Source organism: Cydia fagiglandana, chromosome 16, assembly GCF_963556715.1.
Source record: "Cydia fagiglandana chromosome 16, ilCydFagi1.1, whole genome shotgun sequence".
Lineage (NCBI taxonomy): Eukaryota > Metazoa > Arthropoda > Insecta > Lepidoptera > Tortricidae > Cydia > Cydia fagiglandana.
The window spans coordinates 10,718,643-10,732,968 of NC_085947.1; the positions used below are offsets into that span (position 1 = coordinate 10,718,643).

Sequence of the window (14,326 nt, forward strand, 5' to 3'; positions counted from 1 at the left end):
TTATATCTTTAAACCCAATTACTAAGTAGACTGCACAGTGCACATACATTAAAGTCACATTAAAATTCCATTTTGCGAAAAAGAGATTACAACATTTAATTTTGCAAAAGTAGATAATTGAAATATTTTAAAAGCAATAAAAATAGATTAGGTTAGATTCGAGCTACAATGACATTAGTTTGGGTTCAAGGCAAGGTTGCAGGGCCTCAACGAGGGAAAAAAGGGGGAGGGACTGTTGGTCTGGCTCAGTGAGCCAGAACTCACCCACTAATCCCTACTACTGCCGTAAGCAGGTAATGAATTCCCAATGTATTAAGTTTAGGTTTAATAAATTATAAATATATTTTATTAATAACATAATAATATACAAATATGTATAATCATAAAGTAATAAATAAGCCTACAGCTATTAATAATGTCCGTAATCTGTATATTTCCAAAATACGGATCCCTCGGATGCGGATGCTGCTTACATAATCTCGTCTGTCAAGGTGTTTCGGCAGGAAAGGCCTTGGCAGACTTATAAATTCCTGAAATGAGGGTTCATACCTACCGACTAGAATTGGTTTCATGGTGGTATCAGATGGGTTAGTGTACGGTAACCGATGGTCATCTTGCTTATAATCTCGTCTGTCAAGGTGTTTCGGCAGGAAAAACTTGGCAGACTTATATATTTCTAAAATGGGGGTTCATACCTACCGACTGGAATTGGTTTCATGGTGGTATCAGATGGGTTAGTGTAGGGTAACCGATGCCGACCTTGCTTACATAATCTCGTCTGCCATGGTGTTACGGCAGGAAAAGCCTTGGCAGACTTATATATTCCTGAAATGAGGGTTCATACCTACCGACTGGAATTGGTTTCATGGCGGTATCAGATGGGTTAGTGTACGGTAACCGATGGTCATCTTGCTTATAATCTCGTCTGCCAAGGTGTTTCGGCAGGAAAAACCTTGGCAGACTTATATATTCCTAAAATGGGGGTTCGTACCTACTGACTGGAATTGGTTTCATGGTGGTATCAGATGGGTTAGTGTAGGGTAACCGATGCCGACCTTGCTTACATAATCTCGTCTGCCAAGGTGTTTCGGCAGGAATAGCCTTGGCAGACTTATATATTCCTGACATGAGGGTTCATACCTACCGACTGGAATTGGTTTCATGGTGGTATCAGATGGGTTAAATTAGGGGTCCCGTTGGCCACCTTTGAGAGCGTCTGCCAAGCACTTCCGGCTAAAAAAATACTGGCAGACTTCGCTTTTATGTGTCTACATGTAAATTTCTAACTGCTGCCATAATTATTATTTCGGTATCAGATGGGTTAAATCAGCCCCCTTTTTTCGCACCGGAAGTGGCCTTCTTTTTCGTACTTTCGGCAAGTTCCGCCGTGGCAGACTATCGAATTCGGACTTAGCATCACTTTTATGGTTTCCCATTGTGTATTTCATCGTGGTATCAAGTCGGTTAGAAAATTTGCGGCCGGCTCTTCTACTAGTATATGTACGTACAGGGGTCCGCCGCAGTCTCACCTATTCTCACCGGTCTGAATTATATTGCTGTTTTTTTTATTAAGGGGTCCTTGGACATGTGCTTTATTTCCTAGGGGTCCGTGGATAGAAAAAGGTTAAGAACCGCTGACCTATAGGCTTTGATCTGGTTCGGCCGATTGGCATTGTAAATAAGAGTATTTCAGAACAAATTGTTTAATGTGTTTTTGTCATATGCTGTTTCATGGCAACGAAGTTTTTGCTTACGAAAGTTTTGCGAGAAACGAACATGGTTTGTTTAATTCAAAGTCGGAAATATGAATTATTCCGTAGGCTCTGTAATAGAGGCTAGACATGGCTGATAGAATAAAAAGCCGATAGAATGGTGAATTCTTTTAACGTTGTCCATTTCTAAATAGCATGGCTGGCTATAGGAGTTATAATCACTACCTACACCTTATAAAACAAAGTCCCCCGCGTCTGTTTGTGTGTTTGTATGTTCGCGATAAACTAAATCATGCGGTTTTCACCCATCGATAGAGTGATTCTTGGGGAAGGTTTGTGTATAATTTGTTAAACCCGTGCGGAGCTAGTATAGTTTAAAACAAAAACCTATTGTTCTTTATACCATTACGAGCCGTTTTTCACATACCTGTCGTATCATTATTGTAAATTGTGTATTAAAGCAGAAGAAATTATTATTATGACAAAGAAATATCTGTACTTCCATTTTTCTTCCCCATATTCAACATTTCATTATGCAGACATTCATATGTAAAGTTATACTTAGCACAAAGTTACTTCTAGGAGTGTATCATTCATAGTATTTATAAAGAATATCAACCAATTTGCGGATGGATGTTATATTCTCTCAAGTAATATGTGAGTTACTGTGAATATGTGATTGACGATGGTAGGTACGTTTATAAATCACAATATTTTATCCAATTACAGCTTGGCAAAAAAGAGTAGAAATTAAAAAGTGGCAACACTGTAGCGTCGTCCCGTTTTCTTATATATATTGGTTTGAAAGGGACGACGCTACAGTGTTGCCACTTTTTAATTTCTACTCTTTTTTGCCAAGCTGTAATTGGATAAAATATTGTGATTTATAAACGTACCTACCATCGTCAACACAGTTTACTGATCATTCTTAACGTAAACTTTATTGCAATGATAAAAGTTAAGTGTGTTGCTCCAAGTACTTTAATTTGCTTAAAGATAGTCAGTAAATACGTTATCTTAAAATATTTTTTTGTATATTTCTATTCATTAGCATTGGTAACTCGTTAAACTACTATGGTATAAAAATCGCAATGTAAAATACTAGTAACTAGTAAATATTAGTATGTATAATAATTATTTAAGTAGGAAGTGCATATCTGGCCCCGTAGCCAACATGCCAATTGCTAACGCTCCGTAGTGAACGAAACGCAACTGTCACTGTCACACTAATATGGAAGAGTGATAGAGAGACACAAAGCGATTCGATGGCGAAGCGATAGCGATCGTCACCTTGGCTAGGCCGCCTGTATTCTGTACTTTAATAAAAAAAACACTGAAGTTGCTATGTACTTCAAATTAGTGTTATATAGGTAGTATAATAGTAGTAACAAATTTTCAGTTATTACAGTACTATCAGACTATCACCATTACTAAAATAACAGTCGTTATATTTGAAGTGAATAGAAGTATCGTGCATCGTCAAATACATTTTTTAATTGAAATAGCAGATACTTCATGCATAGAAAACAAATTGTGAGTATCGAGACTACAATAGTGTAAAAATCTAAAAGATAAAATGTATATTTGTCTAAAGATTTCTTTGAGTTATACTTATTTATACTCTGGCACAGCGGCGTTGTCGGTAGAACAAGGCGGCAAATTTAAAAAATGTAGGTAGGTGCTATTGACTTGCTATAGAAAATTTGAATTTCGCGCCTTTTTCTACTGACTAGTTGGGTGTGTTTCAGTATAATTGATTGCCAAGTTTCTAAAATCTATAAGTATTCTGGAGAGTAATATTCAGAGTTTATCATTTGATTGTTTTATGTGTTTCAAATAAATGACATTCCTAATTGGTAATCTCTAATGTATGCTAAATATGAATTATATCAGTCATCAAACTCATCAGTGTTCAGACACAGAATAAGTATTGTAATAAATTTTCTACAAATACGATTGGTAGTGTTATTGCATTTGATGCCTTAACGCTTTTCCAGAGGCCGCTCCAACTTAGGTTTACCCACGGTTTACCAAAAACATCCAAATACATTCCAAATAAATGTTTTCTTGATTACTTTGAAGACAAGTGGATTTTTGCGTGAGTTCAATCTAATTTGAACCATAAATAGGAAGACTAAGGTTGAAAAGTTATTGACACGCATGTGGTCCATATCGTACTATGCTTGGAAAAGGGTTAACCCTTTCAACACAATGAAGTCTGTGTGAGTAAAGCCCCCTCCACACTCGTGCGCGAAGCCGCGAACGCAAGTGTGGCGTCGATTTTCGCAGACAGCGAAATCGACTCCACACTCGCGTTCGCGGCTTCGCCCGCGATTCACGCACATAGTCTGGAGGGGGCTTAATGCCAAAATGCGTAATGGCTCCTTTACACGATGGACCAGCGCCGGCCAATCCAAGGGACGCATTTATGCGTTAGACTTTAGAGGGAGCAAGTGATATTGGTATCTCATTCTACCGCAAGGCTGCGTCCCTTGGAGTGGCCGGCGCTGCCCATCGTGTAGAGGAGCCGTAATGCACAAACCTCAAAGTTTCCTCAAACCTCGAACCGTGTGTATGACAAATCGTTACGATAATCGACAACGATTTGTCATACACACGGTTCGATTTATCTGCACAGTCGGACTGCACAGTTTTATCGCAACGATTTATCGTTACGTATGTAGCCGGCATTACGGAACGGTTCGCGGTAGACCGTGTCCATCATGGTACGGCAGAATTTATTTTATGAATAGCTACCTCCGTAAACCATTTTGTACTGTCAAATGTCAAAATACCTAATTGTCATTCACGATTTGCTTTGCTTGTGTCTATCGTTGTAAAAAATAGTCATTACTATTAAATTTACTCAATAATAAATAAATAACTAAGTTTTTAGGATAACTAAGGTTTATTGAAAATTACCTAACTAACTCTCCACGCACATCTTCCTTTAGAAAAATGGAAATCAAAGACCTTAATAATGAGGCAAAAACAACAATGCATAAAAATTCCTTCAACTTACGAAGTCTCCGGTTATCTCTGAAATTCAGACCCAAAATATTTAAATTAGTGTTGAAAATGAGGCACAAAATAAGGAAAAAAACACGGCTTATCAAAGTGATGAAGCAACAATTGAAATATCAGGTATGTAACCTTACTAGTGCTTGCTTGATACCTAAACATGTTCTCTGTCTTATCAGTCATTACCTTAAATACCTAAACTTAATTAGGTATTTATAAAAAAAACATCCACACAGGTAGTTATATCATAAAAATATAACAAAAAACGGCGTACAGGTAGGGTTGCCAGATGGTCGGGATTTGGCGGGATTCTCCCGATTTCTAGCATGTGTTCCCGATTCCCGACAACGTGAAAACTGTCCCGAAAAACAGCTTCACTCAACAACAGCCTCACATTAAAAAACAATTTCAAGTTCCGAAGTGAGGGATTGGGCAGAGCAGCTGATGTAGTGCCAATGATGTAATATATCATTGTTTTTAATACAATTACTTTAATTTGAATGTTTCTTTTTTCCCGACTTAAGTCCCAAAATCCCGAAAACTTGATATTTTTTCCCGAAAATAGCGCCTTTTGACCTGGCAACCCTACGTACAGGTGATTTCTAGAGTATTAAAAAATTCTTTCTTGTGTACTTTCAAATATTTATTTAACAATGTCAATGTTTATACTTTAATTACATAAAGAGTTACAAACTATTGACTTTGACTGTAAAGCAATTTTGTAATTTCAGATCCATTCCACAACCACAACTATTAATGCAAGCACACAGACTGAAGATAGCGAAAATGACAACATCCAAGACATTCCTTCAACCAATAATAATTCTGACTTCAAACAAGCTGACAACATCAAATACCAGAATGTCTTTACACAAACAGACCAACTCCAAAGAGATAAATTAGAAAATAAAATAAATGAAAATCAAGATATAAAAGATGGAGAAAATTCAGTTACAGAAAATTCTAATGTTACCAGTGAGAAAAATAGTGGTTGGAGTTTGAATAGTGAAGAGAATGAGAAGAGCATAGCGGAGCAGGTGAAAGAAGCAGCACAGAGTGCCATGCAGCAGTCTGGGATGGTGTTTGTGGAGTCGGCAGGAATGTACTATGATTATAAGACTGGGTATTATTATAGTGCCGTAAGTATACTAATAACCGAATCTAATTTGTAAACATGAATGAGTAACATTGCAGACACATCCTTTCAGTTGGTATACCGGGCGTTTTCTAAAATAAATATTGAAAACCTGATTCTCACAGATCCTGGTGTTTTGGGTTCTTTAAACTCAGAATCATTAGCATATTCAATCCTGATGATAAAAAAATTGTCCCATAAATATGTATGAAAATTGTACATTCCACTATGTCACGCACATACAAGTGAAAAAAAATTTCACACTAAATCGTGACGTAATGGAATGGACATTTTGGGGCTTTTTTTTACTAATAATAAGATCGATAATGCTGTTGATTCCGAGTAATATGAGCCCAAAAATGTCCAGATTTGAAATAATCAGGTTTTCAATATTTATTTTAGAAAACACCCATCAACATCATTTTTGTGTTGTTTTGTCAACCACTTACCAGTACAGAGGATATAGTTTAGCGTTTAGCAGTGTGATCTTACCTTGTGATTTTTTTTGGGTGTGATGGCTTTCGTATTTCGTAACGTATGTCTTCAGTAAGAATTCCCATACAATTGATTATATTTTCTTAAAATTTACCGAAAAATAATTTGCCGCTGTTTCATGGTCATCTATATCCTAATACCCGGAAAATTGTCTATTTGAACTCTATTTGAAAAGATGAGACTTCTGCTTGTAGTAAACTACACTGCCCCGCCCCGACTCGCATTACCTCGCCCCGCGACTGGCCGCGACATGAATCTGGCTTCCTCTCAGTAAAGCGACTTACCCATACATACACAATGACGCGTGTACAGACGTGCCGTGCACACATATAAACGCAAATGATTTTTGATATATGGCCCCATGCTATCAGTATATTTTTTTTACTTCCAGGACCTTGGTCTATATTACCATCCTGACACAGGATGCTATTATCGCTACTCAGAAGATAAACAAACATTTGAATTCCACTCCTATCCTGACCGAAGCAAGATTGTCAACCCTGAGTATGAAGCCCATGAGAAGAGAAAGGCTCGGAAACTCAAGAAGGTTACTTAAATATTTACTTTGATTTTGTTTTAATATTTCCCTCTATTTGCTGGATTTCGTCCTCTGGCTGGCGCCGCCAGTGTGGACTTGCGCAGGGTCGCCATGTGAGGTGGGACGTTGAATGAAGGACTTGCTTGGAGTATCAATCTATAATGTCTAGAATAACATAATGTAAAAGCTTATATAGGGCTAAATTAAGGGAGTGTGCGTGTACACGTAGCGCACCCACTACCTACTTAAATAGTTGACCAAGCTCACATAAACATAGTTAGCATAACACATTTAATAAAATTTCATATAACTTCTATTTTTTACCATATTAATTAACTGCTTAAGTTAGTACTAATGAGGAATGCCTCTTAATGTGTTCCGAAGTTTTTCATCTATAGTGAATATTAAATAAACCTTAGTCAGTGTAGTCAATGTAATCTATAGCTTATAATTTCTTTTGCAGGCAAGACAACGCGAAGAAGCTGATATTGATAACCTGACGAAAAATCTATCCCAGGTTTCACTCCGAGCCCAAACCGCCTTAGGTAATTCAATGATAAAAAGTAACTACCAAATACCAAAGTCAATATTGTATTACAGGGGAAAGAAGAGGAAGGAAGCAAAGCTAAGCGAAGAAAGAAGAATAAGAAAGTTTTAAATGGTGACAGTGATATCAAAGAATCTGAAAATAAAGCTAATGCAGATGAAAATGCAATTGGTAAAGAAAAAGAATCACCTGAGAAAGGTGACATATTTGATGATGCTGATATCAAGGAAAACGCGGAAAAGAAGACAGAGGATAGTCAAGATCTAGAAGAGGGGGAATGCAGCGATTCGGAGGATGAAAAAGAGGACAAAATGGAGGAGGAAGAAGTTGAATCTGATGATTCAGTTGGTAGCATGTCTACTATTAGCAATGATGATGGTAAATTAATAATATAAAGTGTGGCGTGGAGGTGTTATTTTATTATGGTATCGTCTTAGGTCGTCCCATTCGTTTTTCGTCAAGTTCTTATATTAGTCCTGTTCTGCTTTCGTCACTCATTCTACTTTGAAAGCCACCGACGATTGTGATGAATGTAGAATAGGTGACGAAAGCAAAATAAGACTAATTTAAGAACTTGACGAAAAACGAATGGGACGACCCAAAACGATACCGTTATTATGCTTTTCTTGAATAAAATAGAGTAGGAAATATCCTTTCAAGATAAAGTTGGTAAATCATGTAGGTATTTTAATTATTTTTGAACAATTTGGTTTGACGCTAAGAAAATATTTACCTTTTGTTTCTTTAAATTGTCATTTATGTCGACAAATGAACGAAAACCAGAAAAAAATATGAATCTACTCATATTTATGTCCAGTCAGCATAGACTAGGAATCCTCTAGACCAAGTTTAGAGCAATTATTTAATGCAACCGATGATGCCAATAATGCGGGGGTGCGCGGGACGAGGTGAGCGAAGTCCCGTGCCGTGATTGGTCCGTTCAAAGACACGGACGTCACACAAAGACACTTTCGACTCGAACATGGAGTAAAATTACCGTATGCGTGGCAGAGGGGGTAGCGCGACTATGCTCAGTCTGGAGGATTCCTAGTCTATGCCAGTCAGCAATAATATTCGCTTAACACTTTTGCATATAAACTGCTATGCACCTACCTGACTGTACATTTATTGGTACTATTTTAAATTTCGGTTAACATACTAACAAAACCAAGCAGTAAATCTATCATTCAGCCAATGAGGTAGAAACCGTACAACATTTTGTGTCTACGGAATAATATGATTGGTCGATCGACCAATTTACATGGTTTTCTGTGTAGGAACATATTAAGATCCGAACGGAATCGTCTATATGTACCTAGTCTATGAGTAGTTATAACATACATCTTTTTTTGATCAGATTCGATCGCTAAGCATCACCCGCCCTCCATGCGCGTGATCGTGCGAGAGACAAACCTGCCCAAGCTGAAGGTGGGAACGTTGTTCCTGGTCACCAAAGATGGCGGCACTGTCGGCAGAGAGGGCAGCACTCATACTATCCTTATAGAAGATTACAATGTTTCGAGGGTATGTACCTATAATAAATAAACGTACAGGTTGATTTATAAGAGCTGACGCGAGTTTGTACTGTTCTGTCAAAATTGGGTCAATCTACCTACTGTGTCCAACAGTCCATTTAAAATACCAGCAATGGATTCGGCCGTATTGACCCATTTAAATTACCAGCAATGTATTTATCCCAATATTCGTCTTGAATCTCCTTTCTAAATATCCCATACACCCATTTAACGCTAAAGTTAGACCAATATAAGTCTGCAACGATTTTGATAGCATACGCAGTGCAAATGTTATTTATTTATACTTCTTCTTCTTCCTCGCGTTATCCCGGCATTTTGCCACGGCTCACATAGGAGCCTGGGGTCCGCTTGACAACTAATCCCATGATTTGACGTAGGCACTAGTTTTTACGAAAGCGACTGCCATCTGACCTTCCAACCCAGAGGGGAAACTAGGCCTTATTGGGATTAGTCCGGTTTCCTCACGATGTTTTCCTTCACCGAAAAGCGACTGGCAAATATCAAATGATATTTCGTACATAAGTTCCGAAAAACTCATTGGTACGAGCCGGGGTTTGAACCCGCGACCTCCGGATTGAAAGTCGCACGCTCTTACCGCTAGGCCACCAGCGCTTTAGAAGTTTGAATTCTATGAAAAAATTTATGACGTATAAATAAATAACATTTTCACTGCGTATGCTAGTAAAATCGTTGCACATTTTTCTTGGTATAACTTTAGCAGGAACCTAAAGTAAATTCTCGACATCAATATCTTTGTATTCACGCAAAATAGGCGCAAGACGTCGAGTTGCGGAAAATCGCCCGTACTACAATACAATACAATCTTTGTATTCGTTACAGAATCACCTGGACATCAAATACGACATAAACAGAAGGGCGTACACAGTTACAGATCTAGGATCTAAGAATGGAACCACGCTCAACGGCGTGAGGATATCGGAGAGCCAAATTGTTAGCGAGCCAGTTGAAGTGAGTATGATAGTTGTTTTGATCTGTCGAATTTTAGCAATTATTTTGGAGATTTAACTTCGTGAATTTGGCTGTGATATTATTAAGAGCTCTGAGAAAAGTAGAACCTTGAATATTTGCCTAGAAGTCACTGAAGTGGATTACAAGAAAATATACTAATAATATAGTAAATTTTTGCTCCGTTAGAGACTAAGCCGCGTATGTTCGAGTGAGATAGAGACCTTAAAAAACTACTCATGGAATACCCAAGAGTAGTTTTTGCCACTTACGTAGTACCTACGATATATAGTAGCATGCTATTGTAAATTGAGTGTAAATAATATTTTCCAAATCTGGACCCTCCTGAAAGAAAAATGAAATCTACATTAATTTACTTCATTTTAAACTCAGTCAAATGTTAGACATTCATTTTTGCTTAAAAGCAACAATATTTTTAGGTAATGCATGGGAGTACTCTACAACTGGGTGAAACCAAATTGCTGTGCCACATACACCCTGGAATCGATACTTGCGGGCATTGCGAACCCGGTCTCGTCATGGAAAGTAAGTATTAAAAACTTCAAAAAGGTACCTTTTTAACCCTTTGTTTAACATTTTATACGCGACGCCCATAAAATACGTAAAATGCACATTGAAGATTTAACCGTTTACCCATATTATCAAGGTTTAAATTCCATCTAAAATACTACACGCTATCCTTAAAATAAAATAAAACTAGTGCTAAACTGAATTCTACCTTACAGCCCAAGAAAAAGAGAAGAAAGCCGCTTACACCCGAACGTGTAGCGTTCAGAAACAGCACCAGTTGGAACTGGCACGGCTCAAGAACAAATACGCGCCCAAGCCTTTAGCTATAGAAGAAACTGCCTACAACGACAGGGCGAAGGAGAGGAGAGACAAAGTTGGATCCTCGCATCATTCTGAGAAAACGCAGAGTGCCGATTTGGATACGTAAGTATATAACTATTTTGGCTCAGCGATCCAAAGAGAATCTTGGCCTCCGAAACGAGAGCGTGCCACCTGTCCCGACCCACCGGACGGCTACCAGTCGGTCGTACCAAGAACGCCCTCTTCAGATCCTCTCACATTCCAAGTATATAGATATATAGTACATTTCGCATTAACTTTTGAACGCCAAGCCTATTTTATACATGACGCGTCATCATAAACCTTATTAGAATGCAAGAACGGTCGCCAAGTGTCTTTTTGTGTGGAACGTTGGGAAAATTCTCTGACAGGATTGTGCTTAAGTAGTCATCATCATCATAATATATTATTTAGCCTTCAGTCGCCCACTGCTGAGCATAGGCCTTTCTTCGTGTACGCCACTTATCCCGGTCCTGGGCTAGTCTCATCCGAAAGTGCCCCGAGATTTTTCGAATGTCATCCACGCAACGAGCCAACAGACGCCAGGCGCTTAAGTAGTAAAATTTTTGATCAAACATGACTTATGAGTTGTCCTCAAAGCTTAAAATATTGTTCAACATTAACTTAAAGCTTCTGCAATATTTTTCAGCACATTTTATTGTGTAGTAGTTATACATACTTACAGTATAAAGATCCTTGTATTAAAACGCTGTGCATTTAGAGACTATATTTTAACTGTGGAATAATCTCTTGTGGTGTAAATGCAGAAAAAAATTAAGGCAGTAAAATAACGTCCATATTCGCCAGGCTGTTATAAATCGCTTAAGAGTCGTTGACTCAAAAACAAGGCTAAAATGTAAAATATCATCGTCTCCGCGAGCTAACATGGAAATATCAGCAGGACTCTGCATTACAAAATAAATGCCCAACATGACGCAGACGTAGACGCACTAATGGCTTTTTGATTCGGTGCGTAATTGAGGAATCATTTCTGAGATAAAAAATAAGATCAAGATTGAATTCTGATTGGGAACATAGGGTTCCTTGAAGACAGTAAATGGGCCTTAACTTAGAAATTAAATTATATTTACTCATGGGAATTTTCACTTAAGTGTGCCATTTACTTTTTTTGAAAACCATGAGCTTTTGGGTTATTTTTACTCAGAAACTCAGAATCACAAGGATTATCGATTTAAAAAGAAAAACAATGTCTCACAAAAAAAAATACAGTTGTGTGCCGCATTTTGTATTAAGTTGTGTATCAAGGATAATATTCTTCAACTATGTTAAACAAAGTTTTGTTCCGTACAGCTTACAGTTAAAATCATTCGTCAGTTACATAAAATCAATCGTGCCAGATACTTTTTTTCTAGATAGATATGCAGATAATTCCGTTTCCCCGTTGCAAAAGTAAGGAATCCTAAAAACCTACGTATATGTGCATGCTTGTATACCTACACCGTCCAAAATTAGCTTACCAAATAAAGCAAAACGGTGTCTGGTTACTTGGTTGCAAAATTAAGTTACGTACTAAGATTTTTAAAGAAAGAAATGCGGCATTTCATGCGTTTGAGGGTTCCGTTCCGTTTTAAGATTTTATTATTTAGATATGATTATATTTTCACGTATGTTTTAGTAATAAACGTATACCTCTACAAAAACACAACAAAATCAATCGAATCCGTGTTTGAGATAAATGAATTAGTTTTTATGCACACAATAAACAATATTTCGCCCTAAATAAATAAACTGTCTTCGCTCTGTTTTGAGTAAAAACGACCAAAAAAGAACGCTATGTCACTGAGTGGCCCTCTAAGACATGTATGAAAAATATGACTAGTGTATGATTGAAATATTCGCCGCAGAGTTAGCGCCGCAGATTTCATTACCAATTTTACGAAAATTATGAAGGAAAGAACCCTATTTTCGAGCGACAAAGTTGTTTAAATAAGCCGTTGTTACAGGTTTATAGCTCCCGAAAACAAAGGCTTCAAGTTACTGGAGAAGATGGGATGGTCGAAGGGCGAGGGGCTCGGGAAGGACAGCCAAGGAGACACCGAGCCGGTGAGTACACAACGACATTATTCTTACCAAAAGTCTCTTGTGATTTAGATCAATGTAATCGTAAAACTTTAGGTTTAGGATGTATGTATTTGTCGCCGCATGGGGTCAAAACGGTCAGAAACCAATCTACCATCTCTGTACATGCCATAACATGGCATAAAAAGTCATTCCATTTTAATCGGGTGACTAGACTGACATCACCAACCAACTACTCAAATCGATTTAAAATCGACGGGTACGGGAATTCTTTACAGTTGAAATTTATTAACACATTTCGTGGCTTCGAGATATCCAGGGGCGATATCTAAATCGATGACGTAATTTTTGGACAGCCCCCTATTCGAGAAAGTTACAATGTCGGTTCAGCAAAAATATTTGACAATAATTCCGTGCCCTTTGTTATGTCAGGCGTGGCTCACTCCGCGATTTCGTCGCTTTGCTACAGGTAGCTAAAAGTACATCCATTCCGCCCCAATTTTAGGGAAAGCCATAAGCCTCGCGTGGCGCTGTCGCCTCCTAGCGGCCATATCTGTGCTAATCGTAACAGACGCGTTTTGTTAGAGAGTGAGTCTTCTGCACCTAGTACTATTATTTATTCTGTGGTTATGTTAGTAATATTAATAAATGCTTGCGTAAGCCACACATCGGAGCTGAATGTAAAATATAAACGTATATCTAAAATTCTTAATGTACAGATCTACGTATATGCGTGTATACAAATATTTGTATGCGTTTCTATTCTGACATAAAGCCAAGGACTTTTATTGCATATAGGCTTGCTCTTGGAGCATATCTCATCGTGGCGACTCGTATAAAGCCATTTATCATCTTCAATATTGGCAAAACCTACAAAATTAATTGCAGTCCCTCCGCTCTTGACATGACTAATTAGTCCAGACGAATCGTTAACCTTGCCACGAAATCGTAAAAGCTCAAAAAGGCTTTTTCGTTTTTGGCAATAACAGGCTGTCTGTAGGTCAGCCGTCTGCAGCCCAGCAAACGTATGTTGATGCCAGCCAAGCGAAAATCGACTCTGTCACTTTGGCTTAAGGTTTTTCAGAATACAGAGAAGAAGGTGAATCTGTACCTGCCCATTTAAAACAATTTGCGTACTCGTTTTTTTCTGTGGCGGCTCGCATTAGGCTCGGAGATATGATGGCCTGTCATTAATTTGTGCTCAGGCGGTGACGCTTAGGGCGTGCGTTGCATATGCTTTCGAAACTTCGTAACTACAGGTTTTAAAAATCATCGAATTTTGAGTTTTAATTTCAAGGAACAAGGGCGAATTTGATATTTTGTTTTCCAATTAGGTAAGGGATTATGGTAGTTAGTCATCACTATACTTCGGATTTGAGGTAATGCTGTAGTTTAGTTAGGAGCGAATAAGGGTTTAGAGATATCAACGGTTGCCATTATATACCCCCCGGGTATATATAAATTCAG

At 38.0% G+C, this 14,326-nt stretch overlaps 1 protein-coding gene across 2 annotated transcripts in view; it reads left to right on the plus strand.

The window, feature by feature from the left end:
- The first annotated feature begins 4,524 nt into the window (after positions 1–4,524).
- LOC134671981 (angiogenic factor with G patch and FHA domains 1) overlaps positions 4,525–14,326 on the plus strand; it is a 43,542-nt gene continuing 33,740 nt past the window's right edge. Inside the window, exons 1-10 of one of the 2 annotated variants that reach the window (XM_063529878.1) lie at positions 4,525–4,856; positions 5,465–5,872; positions 6,755–6,910; positions 7,365–7,418; positions 7,502–7,826; positions 8,806–8,972; positions 9,824–9,952; positions 10,390–10,495; positions 10,696–10,903; positions 12,784–12,883. In XM_063529878.1, the coding sequence (XP_063385948.1) occupies positions 4,671–4,856; positions 5,465–5,872; positions 6,755–6,910; positions 7,365–7,418; positions 7,502–7,826; positions 8,806–8,972; positions 9,824–9,952; positions 10,390–10,495; positions 10,696–10,903; positions 12,784–12,883 (1,839 nt within the window). In that variant the 5' untranslated portion in view covers positions 4,525–4,670. Of the gene's footprint in view, positions 4,857–5,464; positions 5,873–6,754; positions 6,911–7,364; positions 7,447–7,501; positions 7,827–8,805; positions 8,973–9,823; positions 9,953–10,389; positions 10,496–10,695; positions 10,904–12,783; positions 12,884–14,326 lie in introns of both variants that reach the window. The other variant, XM_063529879.1, reaches the window with a different exon arrangement.